The sequence below is a fragment of the Cyprinus carpio genome, chromosome A19 (genome assembly GCF_018340385.1).
Source record: "Cyprinus carpio isolate SPL01 chromosome A19, ASM1834038v1, whole genome shotgun sequence".
Taxonomy (NCBI): domain Eukaryota; kingdom Metazoa; phylum Chordata; class Actinopteri; order Cypriniformes; family Cyprinidae; genus Cyprinus; species Cyprinus carpio.
The window spans coordinates 15,218,360-15,236,804 of NC_056590.1; the positions used below are offsets into that span (position 1 = coordinate 15,218,360).

At 38.9% G+C, this 18,445-nt stretch overlaps 1 protein-coding gene and 1 long non-coding RNA gene across 2 annotated transcripts in view; both read left to right on the forward strand.

Moving 5' to 3' along the window:
• The first annotated feature begins 324 nt into the window (after positions 1 to 324).
• LOC122148816 lies at positions 325 to 1,038 on the forward strand. The gene is made up of 2 exons (XR_006162639.1): positions 325 to 882; positions 964 to 1,038. It is a non-coding gene; the product is annotated as an uncharacterized LOC122148816 (long non-coding RNA).
• A 61-nt stretch (positions 1,039 to 1,099) lies between these two features.
• Positions 1,100 to 18,445, forward strand: part of LOC109093762 (protein Jumonji-like) — a 96,135-nt gene continuing 78,789 nt past the window's right edge. Inside the window, exon 1 of the mRNA XM_042776727.1 lies at positions 1,100 to 1,159. Coding sequence (XP_042632661.1) covers positions 1,115 to 1,159 — 45 coding nt within the window. The 5' untranslated portion in view covers positions 1,100 to 1,114. The remainder of the gene's footprint in view (positions 1,160 to 18,445) is intronic.

Genomic DNA, 18,445 nt, shown 5'->3' on the forward strand with positions numbered 1-18,445 from the left:
ATATATAAAAGTATAGATACAAAATCAGGGAATATAGTCAGAACTATCAACTCATTAATGAGCAACTGTTTGGGAAAGATGTTAATGTCATTTAGTGTTGTACACTACAGTTGAAAAGAATCTACTTGTTTAGGGAGTTTTACTAGTAACATTACACAGTACTGTGTTAGGTAAATGTCGCTTTTAATTATAAATAGTAAAATGTTTTTTAACAATTAGTCAAAACTGTTTAAATATGAAAACAGGTCTACCGTGGAGAAAAGAAACAGACCGTGTCCCCCCACCCCCCACGATGAACACAAACATCTCTAGAGAGCAGAGGAGTCTTACAAAGGGGCGAGTGAGAATTCCTAACGCTGCTTAAAACTGCTCAAAACCTGCATCTGTCAGCTGTCTTGTATCCATTGGAGCTGGAAAATGTTTAACCGCTCTTCCTTCTTCACACTGAATCAATGCTGTTGACTGAATATCCCATTCTTTTATCCAGTAACTTTGAAGTAGACTAGTGTTCGTTTTTGTGACCCCGTGGGGTCATTTTGCGACGCTCCCTTAAGGCAGGCGTCCTTTTAAAGTTACCGCTGAGCGTGCTGTCGGGGTGTGAGGCTGCTTAAAGAAAGAAGCTTCGCCTTGTGTTCAGAATCAGATGTGGTGCTGCTGGAGAGTTCACTCACCGTCTGCTAGCTCCAGCCAAAACGTACCACGAACCCTTTTCCTTTTTTAGTTTTTTATTTATTTCATCCGCTCCTCTGATAAGCCTTTTCAAAACAAGATGTAACTCCCCACCGAACATTTACATCCTCATTTGAATAAACCTACATGCTTTTAAAGAGCCGGGATGAACATCACTGATGGAAGTTATTGTGGCTGATGGTTTTAACTATGGTATGCCGATGTGATTGTTTATTTTTCCCTTTACCCTTGGCGATGGATCCCTGATTTTGGGTAATTCCACGATTCTACCAGGAATCATCAGCGATCGAAGAGGGAATTCTGCACAGCCAAGCGAACTACAGGGGATTTAAATCGCATTGCTCCGGGGGGAAAAGAATGGATGGAGTCAGTAAGTTAATTCGTGTGTTGTTTCTTTAATTAATAATTAATTTTTTTTTGCAGAATGAGCAAGGAAAGACCTAAGAGGAATATCATTCACAAGAAATACGTAAGTAGCGATTGTTTGTATGCGGCTGACCTTAAGTTTGTTCCATGGTCTCGCGCTTGTGTTGATGTTAAATGCGTAAACTTTGACCATGGATGGCTCTTGTTTTATTTAGTCTGGATTTGAAAACCAGGCGTAAATGCACCGCACTACGTGCACAACACTTGAATATATTTAAATGGTTTTTTTCTGTAGTTGCACAGACGTAGATCTTCCTCGCTTTTCCCCTGGTATCCTCATTGGGGATGTTTATGTTTTGCACAACAGCTGTTAGCTTACAGAACTCATTTGCAAACCTGGACGCGTTTTGTTTTGGGTTTTTTAGTACCAAACAAACTCCAGCGTTAAAACATCATTGTGATCAGAACGGCTTTGTTTGCTCTTCATTGCTTTCCGTCTCAAAGCCGCGAGGACAACCATATCGCCCTCTTTTATTCCGGGATTTGTTTCCCCGAACTGAATTCTGCAGGAATACGTGGTATAAAAGCAACTATCCCAGTTCCCCTGGCATATTTGATTTGTTTATCTCGGGTGTAACTCGTTCTTCTTCAAGTGTAAGCAATGGGCTCTTAAATGTTTTCAAACTGTGCAAGGAAAGCATTTCCTCTGCTCTTGACGACTGAGACGACTCCAAAGTGGTGGCCGATGTAGTGTAAATTTATTTAAGATTCAGAAGAGTGAATTGTCTTAAGTTTTTTCAATTTAAGCACAATGCTCGACTCGAAAACATTAGCTTGAACAGCAGCCAGCATTGTGGGTATTACTGTGGCTGAAACTCTTTTTTGCTTGCTTTTTCTCGGAGAGTTTCTGCACGTTTTATTGTTTAAACTGGTTAAATATTAATAATACACAACTTATTAGATTAAACGCATTGGGTGTCATTTATAGTGGGATATAACCAGTCGCATTGCAGAGGTTCGCGTTTAAAGCAAAGCGACCATTTTACCGTGTCTCCAGCACGATGGGTTAGTGAACCGGCGAACTTGTCGTAGTATAACTGGAGAACCGGGGACTTTATAGGGCTTGAACTTTCTGGCTAGTGATTTGGTCTCCTCGGGAGCGGAATTAAGCAAGACTACCATAACAAAAGCCCGAGTCTCCTCAGAGACGGCCGAGCAAACCTCGTATCAGTTAACCCTCAAAGAACTGACTGACTCTTAGCCCGAGTTTTCCAGAGCTTTACCTGTAGTTGAGGAAGAGTTTCTTTTGTCGTAGTTTGCGAGACTGTTGTTACTTCCTTTATCGCTCATGTCCTTACTTTATTTTCCTATCAAACCAAGCCAGCGCCGAGAAATAAATTCCCGCTGGCGCGTGAAAGGGTTAGCTCGTGCAACCAATTTGGTTTGTCACGTGACCTCATTTAACTTTTTTTTTTCCTTCCCCCAAGAACAACATTTTGCTACCTGGGAATTATCTTTCCGCTTTAAATGTCTTACTGAATATGTTTTAGTCCATCAGCAACAGGTTAAAATGAGTGAAACAGATATTGCGAGGGTTTAGGTTATGATGACGCACCACGGGGGCAGTTTCCACGCACTTTATCGGCAATGCTCATGACATCTTATCGCTTTCCATAAAGGTGATGGGAATTGTCTATCTTTGCGTGCTTTTGTTCAACTTAAGCCGTCTCGTATTGTTAATGCAGCAGTGTGACGGAATTACTTTTGTTCACTGACGAGGGAAATGAAAGTGATGACAAAAGTAGTCTATCCCACCACGTGGTGACTTTAAGAAGAATGATTCAGTTAAAACAATTGCGCATTCTTAAAATAATTTTTCAAAAGGTTGTCAGGATAAGCTTTGGTTGCATTGGAGAAAAGCACATAAACATGGTTCTCTGGTTTATCACCAATATTATTTATTTTAAATTATAAGAAAAGGAAATGTATATACAGGAAACCCAACGTCATTGAGACCTAGAAATGTATTGGAAGTAAAAAAAAAAAAAGAGAAGTAATAAAAATTAGTATATATATTTCTGCTTATGCTCAGTTCAATGTTTATGAATTAATCTATAGTTTGGGATCATTTGAAACCTTATCTATGTAATTAATAGTAATTTGTAGTAAATGTAAATTCATCATAAAGTTTATTAATATACATATACTCTGTATATGTATTTAGGTCCCCCCCCCCCCTTTTTAACATGGTCAGGTAATATAATAACATTTTATCTATTTGGCATTCACTGATCTGTGTATGGTTACATGTTGGACAGGGATCTGCTACAGCTCGTACTGACCACATGTCAGTATGGTCAGGGTCATGATCCTCTGTGTAGATCGTGTGGAATGGACCGGAACCGTTCAGAACATGGCTGTTCATGTCACATCTGTGCAGTGCTGGCAGCTGTGCTAAAATCTGGTCAGGCAAACAACAAAAACAACCTGAAGGATCTGTCCCCGGGGGCCTGCACAACTCTTGGCCCCTTGGATTCAGCCTTCCCTTAATTAGCGTAAGACAATTATACATGCTTGGCTGAACCATATCCCCTGGAACATGAGTGCAAGGGATTTTTTATTTATTTATTATTATTTATTACCCCATTTTCCTTCACATGTGCTGTGAATATTATTAAAATTCATTTAGTGGAAAACGAGAGAGGGAGAAAAAAAATATGATAATAGATGTTAATAAGAGCAAACAAGGAAATGCAATTAGACCGTCCCTGATTGATAGACATGTGTGGAAAGCAGAAGGGGCGCAAGTAGGCACTTCTGCTTTCAGACGAGCTCCTTTAATGGCTTCTCTAAACAAGGCCATCTTGACACTGTCTGAAGCAACTTCTCTGTATAATTATTTTTGAGGGCTGTTTTTAAAGCTAAGAGTTACGCTGGTTTTGATTTCGGACTTTGGCTAATGAATGCAGCCGGAGCTCGCGTTTGTGTTCTTGTTCTGTTGAAGTGAACATGGCACATGGTGCGAGGGGAACGGGGGGCTACCCATGGCTATTCTTACTCTCTTTTTCTCCCTATCCCTCTCTCTCTCTCTCTCTCTCTCTCTCTCTCGCTCTGCAGGCCCAGCTGGGGCCAGTCCCTGATTCATAGACGTGTGGTGAGATAGGCACAGCTGCTGTAGGGGCCTTTACAAATGTAAAGAAGCTGTCAGTGTTTGTTTCATCAGGCGTGCAACTGATGAGGGCCAAGTTGAAAAATCCATTGCAGTGTGTGATGCACAAAAAAAGCTGGAAACAAAAATAGAGAGCAGGGCCAAGGCTCACTGAGCCCTCCCTCTGACCCCTTCCCCCGCTCCGAGTCCTCCAGCTTTGCAATGTAAATGTAGGCACCTCGTCCATTTGTGAGGAGAAAGCTGCGAGGCTCTGCGTGTGAGCGTGTGAGAGATTGTATGTTTGTGTTTCAGCGCCTGCCGCTAGCGCCACTGTGCTTCATTTAACCCTGTGTTTTAATGCAAATGGTTTTCTTTTCCCCCCTGAATTTTCCAAGAATGTGACATGGCAAAATTCATGGATCATACCACAGGAGGCCAGCTGCTATAAAAGGGCCGAGTTAATTTTGTGAGTTTGTTATTAAAGGGTCGTGAACTAGTCTGTTCTAGATACAACACACTTAATATCCTAAAAAGATCGCTGGATCGGATGAACGGAGTAAATTTTACAGAATCTGAATATAGAGTTTATGTAATTGATTCTGTTTCTGTTTAATACTGTGATCTGTATTGTATGAAGCACTATAAAGGTGACTTGACTGACTTCATCATAGAAACAGTAGATAAGAATAATATAAATGCTGCAATGATAAAAAAAAATGCTTTTTTATTTCTGATACATATAATAAGCATGCAAGTGATTTATTTGAACAAGTTAGTTGCAAAGGATATAATCAGAAACGTCAGAGGAAAGCAATTACATATTTGATTGATAGTAGGAGAGAGAATATCAGCAGTATTTGTTAATTGGCTGTGTTATAACTTGATTTTTTTCTTTTTCTATCGTAATTGTAATTTTAATGTGCATTCATTTGTGTAAATGTGTGTATGCAGGTCTTTTAGGGTCGCACATTGTTGACAGATGTGTATCATTTACAAACCTTTTTACAAACTGGATTTTAGCAGCGACTGTGCAAATCTCTTGATGTAAAATGCCAGGACACTTCGGCAAAGCTGGCATGAGTGGCCACTTATTCATTTTATGTTTATCCTTTGAATTTTTCACAAGGGAATTTTCTCAAAGCAGCTTGCCATAGTCTTCTGCCAAGATACGATGCTTCACCTCACGACACCATTTACGAGAATCTAGCCTGGTGCAGTCACGGATAAGTGTTGCCATTCTCCTTTATGGCTGTTGCGTCTCTGGCTTGGTGAATTATGCAATGTGATCTTTTGCTTATCGACCTTTACAGTCATATGTGATCCAGCCGAGCTCCTTGGTCAATATGCGACTGCACAGGATGCACGCCCACGTCAGCAAACACGGGCGGTTACATATGCGAATGTGCCCACGTAATGCGAGGAATTTGCTCTGCTGACATAAAAGCAGGTGCAGCAGTGCTTTGATAAGTGGTAAGTGTTGCGCTCAGAAAGAATGTTTTTCATTCCTCTGTCCTGTAGTTTGTATTATGATGAGATAAGAGGGCAGAGTATCAGATGGAGTCTTTCTCGTGCAATGTGGTGAGTGAGTTATGGTGGATGATGTAAATCATGCACTGGACGGGGCTTAGACGTTGATGGAAGACTGTATCAGCACAACTGCAATGACCACATAAATGTGGCTTTTGGTCTTCATCTCCCGAATTGCTGTATTGTTTTGGGTCAGAAATGTGAAGCGTTGGTCTACATCTGGATCTTGGCTTAAGGTCTCATACAAGGCCGCTGTCAGTTTCCAGCTTAAGGCAGGTGTACAATGTGCGAGTTTGGATACTCGGAAGTTCGTGTTGTGATTCGATTCATACACTTTGATTGTTTGGTTATGAGTCAGTTAACCTGCACTGCGTTCCCCGAAAGCATCATAAGCCTAAGTAGAAACCTTAGGTCCTTAGTGTGGCTCTTAGTGTGGATTCCCATTGAAATGACTAAATTTTGCCAAACAAAAGTCTGCTGTACAATGGTAAATGTGACCACACCATAAAGATAATAATGACATTCACCACAGGTTAGCACTATTTCAGAAAATTTGGTAGAATTACAACATCTACTAAAGTGGTTGTCTTCACTATTATAGAAAATTTGTTGTAAGAAGTACAGTTGCCTACATGGCTGCTATAAAAAAAAGTGTCTTTTTAACACTGCAATAAACCACTAAATTTGGACTGTGTCTAGATTTCAGGGTTCGGTCTTGGTCTAGATCTGGACCTCAAAAGGGTAGAACTAGATATTTCTGTAAAGCAGAAGTTAAGCTGGTTTCACTCTACAATTTTGGCGACCATTTTACTGTCTGACTAAAGCTATACCAGAAGTGTTGAAATTGAGAACTCCATCGCTTGAACTATCTAAACCATAGAAGAAATTCCAATAGAGATTTCCTTATAGTATTCTTTAGTATTGGTCATTTTTATTACATCCCAATTCCTGGGTAATGCCATAATTAGTACATCAAGGGTGTACAATGATTTGTTCCCCTTTCAATTTGTATTTCCAGACACGCTTTCTCAGTTCCTTTGTGTTTTGTTGGCTCAAGGAAGGGTAACCTCACTGATGTTGTTGTGAATGTTGACATGTGTCAAAGATGTGGCAGCAACAGCCAGAACCCTTGGCAGCGGTACTTCCCTTTCACAACTGTGTTCCCCTCCATGACGCTGACAGACTGTTCTGTTCTCTGGAGCTGTTTTTGTCTTTCCTCTTTCTGTTTTTATGAATCATTTGGCCATTAGTCTTTGGAATGGCAGTATATTATCTGATATGTTCCGAATACGCTGATTAGGTGCAGACTGGAATCGGCAGTATGTTGTGAAAGCAGCCATATTGAAAACATTTACTGTAATGTGGAAGTGGCTTATACCGTAATGATTTCAGGCTTTTAAAAATCAGCCTATGTGGTTTTTGTATGTATGTGTGTGTGTTAGCGAAAGCGAGTGAGAGCACTTTTAGATGGACGTAATGCGACATAATGGAAGTGTCTTTGGGTAAGGGCTGCACAATTAATCGAAATCAAATCGCGAAGGCGATAAATCGCGATTAGGCAGAAGCTGCGATTGTCATGCGTATCTTTCAGTGAAGCACGGTTCTGTGATCTGCAGTAAATCTCCATCTGAAAGCTAGAGGGCACTCTTGCACTGAAACTCCAAATATGCCTTGCAAAAAAAAAAAAAAAAAATCCAGGAAATCCCTATAGTGTTTGCTGATTAAACAGAGGATTTAACTGTTTTCATTGATTCAACATGACTAATTAACACACGACTATGACAATATATAGTTTATCTGAGTACGTTTTATTATAATTTTTATAATAAATTATATAATAATGCAATGCTAATTGACATAACCTTTATCACTGCTTAGAGTACTATGAAATATGTTGTGTGCCTTATTCTGTGTACATCATCTCACAGAAGGATTTATTTAAAACTCGTCTGATGTTATGAAGTGAGTTTGGAGTAAAAACATGTTATTAAATGTGGTATTTTCACATGCTTTCAGATGGAGCAGCATTTACTACACAGAGCTGTAGTACACTGACAAGCTACGCAAACAGCTTTTATGATCGCAGAATGATTTCTTGCTCACGATTTTATAATTGCGCGATTATGAACGCGATTTTGCATAGCTTGTCAGTGAACTACAGCTCTGTGTAGTAAACGGTGCTCCATCTGAAAGCATGTGATGGAGATTTACTACTGATTACAAAACTGGCTTTACTGACAAGATGCACATCTCAACCGTATTCGATTAATCGTGCAGCCCTATTTTAGGTACGCTAACCCTCCAGCCAGAACATTTGTAATTCAGTGCTGCATCTCTCGTTAGCCGGAGAGATGTGTGCCACTGGGAGCCATGTGGCTGCTTTTGTGCAAGTTCAGCTGCTTGAGGAGATGCCAGTGGGGCCTCTCATAGGCCTGACACTGGGGTTAGTCATTTTGTTTAGTATTGAGGACCCTAGCAAGACATGCAGTCGTGCAGTGTTTGACTTGCCTTGACAAGAAAGTGTGCTTTATCTTGCCCAGTGCTACTATTTTAGACCAAGGGCTATCAGATGTACATTTGAGATGTTGTTTGTCCGAGTTCTTTGTGAAGACATCAGTACAGTGGAAACAGCTATTTACACTGTGTGCATTCAGCTTTGTATATACAGCATTAATCATTTGTTTTGGGGCCTGTCTGGATTGCCAGACCGCCGTGCTTGATGTTGCTTGATGTTCAGCCTGGTGGTTTCTTTTGGTTGGGTTTTTGATAGTGCCAGAGGAAACTTTGGAAATGCTCTCCAGCAGCTTAAGCTTCACCCATGTGAATTCATCCTCCTCATTTCCACATCTGTGTGATTGAGCTATATATGGCTCGCTAATGCTACAGATCACAGAAAATTACAGGAAATGGATTGTAATTGAAGTTTGGAAAGAGTATGCTTTTTGGACCGGTTATGTTTGAAGATATGGGTGCTTTGATGGGTTTTATATTGGACGGCAGTTATTTACACTAAGTGTAATAGAAGATAGATGTTATTTACACAGAGTAAATAGTGTAGATAATGTTTGCACCCAAGTGTAAATAGTAACACATGGCATCTTGTTGATGCATGCTAGTCACACAAAGTTTCAATAGAAATGATATGCTTTTTGTACGAAAAATTAATTATCTGAGAAATTGTGGGTATGGCTATTGAAAATGGCCTTTTGCTCTTTTATAATGTTACATATTTTTAAATTGTAAACAGATACTTTATAATTGCAAATAAATTGTGATCTATTTATGTAGACACCAATCCAGTTGTTAGTAAAGTCTAATTTTGCCAATTATTTTTACTGTTTTAGGATTCTACAAATGTTTAACCTTACAATCTCTGACAAAATGTGCTAAAATTGTACCTTTATTGTGTACAAAAGGTACATAGTAGTAATGTAAGGGTGTAAATGGCTACTCTAAGGTACTAATATACACAGTTTTGGGGTAAATTTGGTATTTAGCATTTGTAAAGTTTTCTTTCCTTCTTTTTTTTTTCAATTTAAAAGATCTCATGGATCTTAATTTGCCATTTGTGTGCTTCTCTCATTTATAAATCCGTGTATGTATGTTTTTTTTTTTTCATAAATTACTTTCAGTGGTCCATATAATGGGTCATTGGATAAAGGCATTATATCCCATTTTGCTAGCAGATTTTTGGAATTTGCACAATTGCACAATTTCCACAATTGCATGTTCCTTTTGAATGATCATAGTGGTGGACATTTCAAAGAAACACATAATCACCATTTTCCTGTTTTATGTCTAGAGGCATTGTAGCACCTACATTGTTTTTAGCATAAGCTGACACTCATTGCAAGAATCTCTGGTGTCCAACACTGAAATGCAAACCTGCCTATAGATTAAATGACGGTCTCTTGTTTAACCCACAAAACCTTTTGACAGTCAAGGACAAATATGACAGGATCTAGATAATATAATTAAATCCAGTATCAGATTGAGTTACAGACATGGTGACTAATTTTGATCTGAATTTAAATCATTTTTTTTTACAACAATATGATCTTATAAGTGTTATGTTTTAGTGTTCTTTTGGCACGGTGTTGTATAAAATTTTATAGTTTTTGAGAGAATTTTTCAATTCTCTCATTTATTGTCAGGTTGGAAATTTGCTTTTCTAAATGTGCTACTTACTGTTAATTCAAGACAGAAGTTTCAAATTTATTAATGCTGAACAATCACTTTAGAAGTAAATACAATTGAAACTATAATTTGAAATCTCCATAGTGACTAAAAACCAGTGTCTTCAAAAAAAAAAAAAAAAAAAAAAAAAAAAATAGAACATTGATCACACATGCACTATGCCATGAGAGGGGCCTAGCCACTATGTTTCCATAGTAACCACCACAGTGCCAGAACACGGCGTCTCTCTGTTTTTTTTTTTTTTAATCTCCACTTGAGTGTCTGAAAATAGTGGTGCTCGGCGGATGCTGAGAGCTCATAATGAGCACTGGCTGCTTTGGACGAGACGGAACAAGCTTCTTAACTGCTCGCTCATGAATCAGATATTTTCAGCAAATCCACAAGTGCTTTTTTTTTTTTTTTTTGCAACATGTGAATGAAGCAAAACTCTCATTTCCAAAAAAGCCCAGGAGCTCATATGACCAGGGTGACTGAGGTTTGTTTTAATGGGACCCATTCGCACACAAATGCAAACGTGCATGTTAACACTAAATGCTAGTGTGCATAATGCCGTCTGTTTTTATGAAGGTCCTCAACAGCAAGGCTGAGCTGATATTGATTCTGCTGCTGATAAGTGATGCTTTAGTCCAGACTCATGGTTAATGGCTGCGTCTGTTAGTTTTGTCTGCTGGCAGACGTGTGCTGCAAGCGCCTTTGCTCTTCCTGCCTTCCCATTTTTATCATCTCTCGGCTGCTCTATGGTCTCTGAGAGTGCCACTTGAATAAGCCTTGCTCTCATTGGATTTGCATGCTCTTATCGGTTTCTGCAAGTTTGAGTTTGAAGGCCGTAGCTGCTTCTATAGCTACTTCTATCAGGATAAGAATAACAGGAGTTGTGGGGGTCTAAAAGCCACACTTAAAGGGATAGTTCACCCAAATATGAAAATTCTTATTATTTACTCACCCTCATGTATTGTGCATATGGTGCCAAAAGTCAAACTGGTTGTTGAACCTCAAACCAAAACATTACCTGTTGGAAAGTTAACTCCATTAAAAATCTCAAGACAAATAAATTCATGCGGACTGGCGGGAACCGAGGTGAATTTGGCTCACAGATGTGCTGACAGATTTATGAGCAAACACTTAGATGAGAATGTCACTCCGGACATGGTAAATGCAGTAATATTGAGTGAAAGCGTCATGTTTCCAGTAAGCGTGTTTTAATGTACACACAAAAGGTAGAATTTACTGATTTAGTCAGCCGTTCATTTCAACTGCTGTAATTTAGCTGGAATGAATGGTGTCAAAATTTCTTGTGAATATTTCGCTGAAACGTCAAATTAGTCATAGTCTCGTATTTAGTGTCTGTTGAGGGCCAGAGATTCTCCGCTGGCTCCTTCCTGTGGAAAGTCTCAGTGATAGGCGAAGAGAAAAAGAACGACTTCTGTTTTTATGCCGCCTCATTCATGCACAGATGTGGGAAATCACCCGTTTTTGGCCTTGAAAATTTCAAGTCAGCAGCTATATATGTTAAAATTAAAATAAGGGATGTAAATGCTTCACCTTTTTGAAGTTTTGTTCTTGAATTTTGATGTAATCCTACTAATGTGAAATCTCCCCTCCACCCCATGAAATATGTTCACAGAATACAAGAGAACGGTGAATTTATTTAGTGCTTTTTTTTCCCTTACATCTGCCAGGGATCTTTTTTCATATTGCACATGATACTTTCCTGCTCACCATTTAAAAAAAAAAAAAAAAAAAAAAATCCTTTTATTGTTCTTTTCTTTTTTTATGTTTTCTTGCGCTGCCCTTTCCAGTGCCTCCCTGCTGACAGGCTGGGAAGGGAAACATCTGTGAGAAAGTAACAGCAATCCATGAAGTGAAAATCATTTCTTAATTGCTGCGATTTGGGCAGTGACCTGCTTGCAAGAATGGGTTTAGTTTGATCCGAAAAATGCCCTGAGCGAGCTTCTAACACCTGGCTGCCTGTCTGAGGCCCACGCGGCCTAATCGGCCTAAAAAAAGCAGGTTTGGTAGGAGGAAAACAGCGGAGGCTTTGTTGGCTGTAGCGTGTGTGTTAAATGGGGGGCTCGCACATTATGATCTATTTTCCTCTCAGACCTGTATGGATTTTTTGCTGCATGGTGTGATAATTAGTGATAATATAATATCATGCTTTTCCATTAATTTAGCCTGCCTTAATGGAACATACATGTTCAAAACGGGCTCACAGGCACCAGCCACCATTTCAAATGATTTATCATCAATTTGTTTGTTTAAAAATAATTTTAACCATGCAAATATGTTATTTTTAACAAAAATCTTTATTTAATGTCAACTACTGAGCTGATGTTTTGCATTGGTGCACCATTCTTGTACTACATGATGACCGGTGAATGCAATCAAAGAGAGCTCTTATTTGTTATTTTTTGCATGCTACTCTTTTTTTTTTTTTTTTTTTTTTTTTTTTTTTGGTGCGGTGTAGAGACAGCAGGTCTTGCGCAGTGCCTGTCTGTGGTCACCCGGCCGCTCTGCTCTTATCAACTGTCACTTTCTGCTGTGGTTGCATCCCTCAGCACCGGAGTAACTGGTAATCTTATCTCACTGTCAGTTCGCCTTACTCTCTGCCTGCCTTCTGAGCCCCCGTTAACCCCTTGAACTTCAAGCTGCCGCCAATCTGTCACCTCCCCTGCATCTTGCAATGAAAGATTGAGAAAGTGAACATGCGTTGAACTCCCATATCTGACTTTATTATTCTTTGACAGACTCTGCACTAATAAATCTGACTCCCAATCCTGTTTGTATGTGTCTAATAATGCTTATTAAAGCAATTAACCATGAGGACTGTGCATCAGTGATTTTACCAAGACTAAAGGGTATTGTTAGGCACACATAGCGCTTTACTGTGCTAAAATCTTTGTAATAAATCGCCTTGTATGGCTTATTGCTTTCCTATAGTAATGACAATCTAAAGGGGTGATAATGCATATAATAATAATAATCTTCATCATTAAAATAAAACTTTCTCCACTAAGTAATTTGCATATGTTGGCTGTTGTATAATCACTTTGTACCTTATCCAATCAGATTTTAGAGCTTTTGCCAGAAAAAGGTTGGTCTGACAATTGAATCAAGTCCATCTAGGACTCTAGAGCTACTCCATTGGCTGAAATAAATTTAGGGGAAATCTGTTCAATTCCTCTTTAGAAATGCAAAATCACTGTTTGATGTATGTGATCTGAATGACGTTATTACATTCCTTAAAACAATTTAAGCTTAGCCAGATTAAACCAGCTAAGACCAGCAAACCATCTTAGGCTGGTTTTAGCCTGTTTTGTCAGAAGGGGTGTCCTGTAAATCAGACAAACCAGTTAAAAGCTAGTTTTAGCTGTTTTGTCAGCACCTGATGTCCTATAAATCAAATAAACCAGATTAAACCAGCAGGGATGTCTTTAAAATTGTTAGTATAAAAGCATAGCTATAGACAGTGAAATAAAAGTTTTTTCTCTTTGTTTGTTTGTTTGGCTTAGGGATTTTTAGCTTAGGTTTAGCAAAGCATGAATTAAGGTCTTTTTTTAATTATTATTTATAAATGTATATATATAAAATGCAATTAAAACATTGATCAGAGTGTATTTTAAGAAACATGCAAAAAAAAAAAAAAACCTGCCTGGCTGTGGTTGATTTTGTACAGATGCTATTTACAATCCTTAAAATAAAGGTGGTCAACTAATAGCAGGTAATCGCTAGTGGTTTGTCAGCCACAGACCAGTGGCATTGAAATCCAGTAGAGGAGCACCCCTTCCAAACTTGGGATCAGTTTTCAGACTAACTCTTTCTGGCTGTGTATTATTCTGCCAGTTTGTCCTCTTCCTCCAGCTAATGCACTGTAATATGATGTAATGTAATAATGTTGTCTCTGTTTGACTGGTCATCTTTCTCTGCCTGTTTTCAGTCTGAATGACACGGTTGGCTCACATCTGCAGTGTCTCTTTTTTCATGAGTTGCCCCCTTGATGTTGTGTAAGGTGTGCAGTGCACAAACCATCAACCCCTCTCATGCGGAAAGACTGTAAATCAACCAAGCACTTTGGTGACACAATGGTCACAATGGCTCAATCTTTCATGCTTGACGAAGTGCCTGAAAAGCGCAAATCAAATTTGTGCTGAGCGTTGACGTTATCCCAGTTCCTGGAAATGTGGTGGGCTGCTGCCCTTGAACTAGTTGACCTTTTTGTGGGTGTTTACCATGCAAAAGCAAAGCAGTTTAGATGCAGTTTAGAACACTGCAATCAATGCTCAATGTTCAATCAATGCTAGCAAAATAATGGCCAAATAATTCCCGTAATGCACAATATTGCATTACAGGAAATGGATGCAGAGAGGCATGTGTGTAGAGGAGTAAGTGTTACCCACACACTGGTTAGTTTTTGTTCTCGTCTTTCTGTCTTTTATTTTTGGTCACTGTGTCTCTTTTGTTCAGGCCCCTCATTCAAACACAGAATTTCCATTTTTAGTTATTCCAGGCAAAATATCACCTGGTCACATAAAGCACACTTCTCAAGTAATGCACACTTCTCAAGTAGTGCAAGTTGAGGAAACATTAGTGTCTAAGGCACAAATGGTGCAAAATGAGTTGTGCACTAAAGTTTAATGGTTAGGTTAGATAGACATCTCCAACCCCAAGTATGAGCAATAATAATAAGTGATTTATGCATTTTTAACTATACCTGCCAGTTATTCTTTTTGGAAATCTTCCTCAGATGTGAAGTTTGACTAGGGTTTGTGATTTAAGTGGATTCCCGCTCCTATTGTGTTCATATGCTGTTCTCTTGGCAGGAGACCAGATCATTACAGTCAGGATGACACACTGAAGGTCTATTTTGAAGAAAAGTCATAAAGCCTTCCTTCAGTGTATTTTTACTGATGGCTAAATTGAGGCCTATAGCAGATGAAAATAGAGTGTGGAGGTTTTGAGGTTTTTTCTTGATGGATTCTTCTGGGAGATGACTGGCACACTTTCAGGGCCTGCTTGTTTTTCGTCTGTCAGGGAAAGATTGGACAGATTGCACTAATTCTTGGTGTTTTCCCATGACTTCTCCAACAAAAGAAGTTATAATGCTAAAATAAGAGAGAATGTGGACAAACCAACCCTCCTTTTCTTCAACGTTGCAAGGCAATCTGGTGGGTCTAAGCGGTGGTATCTGCATTGGCAGGTGGGGCGGCTAACTGTCAGGTCAACCGTGCATGACTGTGTAGAGACATCCTGTAACATGAGAGCTTCAGTCGCTCTTGCACTCTTAACGATAACGTCCAGTTAATATCATAGAGCTGAACCTGTTATGATGGAAACCACCGTGGTTAACATCATGGACATTGAACGCTATCAGTTTTTAGGCATCACTGGTAAGGACAAAGAATCAGTTCCTTGGACAGATTTTATTAATGGGTTGGAAGTACCTGGATTTTGGAATTAATTGCTTTGTATTACATATGTGTCCTTGTAGTGTATTTTATTTGCTTAATGAGTCTTTAAGAATATATCTTTTTGGTCTTTTGACACTTTTTATAGGAGCAGTGAGAATAGGAAAGAAAATGGCGAGAGGAAAACAGGAGCAGGAGATGTTGCAAGCTGGATTTGAACTTTCATTGCCTATATGAGCACTGTGGCTCAACGCATTGGAGCACATACAATTAACTTGCAGTTTTTCTTAAATTAAACATTAGCATATGCAATAATTAAAGCCACAAAATACAACACCAGTTTTTCTTTAATTTCCCTGAACAGGAAAACCAAAATGGTGTTTTTTTTTTTTCATTCTCCTTCTCTTTCTCCTAATGGGACTGTAAGATCATGCATTGAGAGACCCATTCAAGGTCCCTCCAAGCACTGATGCATAGCCGTGCCATAAACCATTTCCTGAGGAAAAGAAAAAAATGTGCTGGGAAGAATGGTTTTACGGAAGTGCTGGTGTGAATTCAAGTACAAGGATCCATGTTATAAAAGAATGATTTGCTTGCACAAATGCAGATAGTTGCCGCCTGTAGTCAGAGCTGAATTTAAGATGGCCTCTGACGGCTCTCTTCCTGTCAGGCTGCTGTTAACACCTCTCCCCTACTCATAGGGGGCGCGGGGGGCTTCTTTGTTGCAGCTCACCAAGAGAAAGAGAAATAGAGGAAGAAGAATACAGAGCCTGAAGCGATAAGAGCCATGATGACAGGCCCATCACTCCACCCAGAGAAGACTAAGAAGCAGTTGCACACAAGGGCTGTGTTAAAAATGCTACCATTTTTCTGCAGTGTACAGTATGAATACAATGCAAAGTATGCAAAGAACCAGAGTGCACTGTCCAAAATTCTTTATCCCACAATGCAAATGCACTTGAATTGCACGTTTCATTTCTAATGTGTAATGAACCAGAAACAATGTCAGCTGTGATTTTTAGGTTAAAGTTTTAGCACATTATTAGATGAGTCATGAAAAAGTAAAATTTTAGAGATGATAACTGGACAAGCTCAAGTGACCCCAATGAGGCTGTTTGAAATGTTTATTATTCAGAAATGAGCATTGTAAAAATAGTTGGCAGTATTGTGTATATACTGTAAAGTATGCCAATATTTCAGTTCGAACAAAAATTGGTTAAGGCACAGGTGCTTAATCCAAGAACACAGTGTTTGAGCCAGAGGCCATAATTTTTACAGTTCAAATAATTCTCCCTTTTAGCATGTACTGTTCCTTATTTGACATGTATTAAAGGATACTTTGATGCTGTGCCATTTTCAGCATCTTATTTTTGTTGAGCTGAATGCCGCAGCAAACTTTGAAATTCCTGCCAATTCTCATATTGCAAAATTGCCTGTTTGTTGGCCTCACTGTTAGCGACTTAAAAATCAATTTTGCTTCCTTGCCTCGTCTTTTTTTTTCTTTTTCTTTGACACTCAACACTTTTGCCCCATGCCAAACCATCTGCCATTGTTGGAAATTTCTTTAAATGTCCACATAAACATTGTTCATTCAGTTCATTTGACGCCAATAAAAACACTTATCTTTACGCGGTGGTGACGGGAGTTATAAATGCACCCAAATCAAAGGCTCAGTGTGTGTAGAGAGTAAGTGAGTTAAACTTTTGCACATACAGAAAGCTTGATGTTACAATTAACTTTCATAGAAAAATAACAGGAACTTTCCATAGACGTATTTATCTATTGAAGGAGGGACCAGAGTCACATCTAGAGACTTAAAGGAAAGGTCTTTTGATCTTTTTACACTAGCAATATCCTAGAATATCTTAGTAACTTAGCAACATGCAAAATAAAAGAAAATCTTATCAACCGCATTACAATGCCTTAGCATTATGATGTTGACTTTTGCACAGACGAGGGTCACTCATGCTTTCAGCAGCAAACTTAAAAATCTAGTTTCCTCACAATGCCCAAGTCTTCTCAGTAGTTTTGATTTATGAGTTCATACCTCAAAATATGTCATTCAGATTTTTCTTATTATCCCCCCGTCATGACCCCACATTATACTGTTAAAAGGAGAGAGTGGGGGATGACGCTAAATTCTGAGCATTGATAGCTGTGTTTCCCCCTCCCTCAGTTTTCAAACTGCTTCTCTATTACAGTAACCGTTTCCTCTAAGTGAAATTGTCTGAGTCACCTGCACCTGAATGAAATCTCTGCTTAACCTGGATATTTAAATACAGCCTGGTGTTAGTAGTTGCGATTGCCTGTAATTTGGGAGAAACATTCTGTGCTTCCTGTAGAACCCTTCCCCCTCTTTGTTGTATTGAAATGTTGTTGTGCATCACCTCATTGTTATCACTCAATTAAAATTCTGAGCTAGTTTCAAATGTTAATCAAAACACCTAACCTTCATTGAAATGTATGCCATCCTATTTACAGCTCCTATAGTACTCTAGAAGAGAGGATATTCTGGAAAAATGGTTGTTTTTAATCATCTCTGTTTTGTTGACTTGGCTAAAATTAGTCTGTGGTTCACTGTAAATTTGTACCTCTGATGGTGAGTGTATGTGGAGTGAAGGGTATTTAAAGTTAGCCTGCTTTTAGCTACACTAAAGAAATGGGGTTTCCCTCTGTGCTTCCCTGCCTGTGACATTTACCAGGAAGTCAGTGTTGTCTGTTCTGAGATCAGTTTCATTTCAGAAATATATGTTGCCATTTTGTTTTTGATGACCAAAACAAAACAACTTTTCTTGTATACACCAGGATTCAGGTGTATCATTGCAGTGTGCGTGTCTTTAATGAGTCACAGTCTCAGTGAACCCTGTTATGAGTTTCTATTCATGTATAAAATTAAATGGGGCAAGGGAATATGTTAGCATAAAATGTTAGAAAGGCGCACCATGCCAACTGTAAAATTACACAGCTTCCTGGATGTTTTTGTACCATTTTTACTTTGACACAATTTTTTGGCCACCGTTATTTTCACCGTGATTTGTGAAGTTTCAAAACCTCTCACAGAAGCGTTCATTGCCGCTGTGCATTAGCTGATTAAAAAGTAGTTACACGTGTT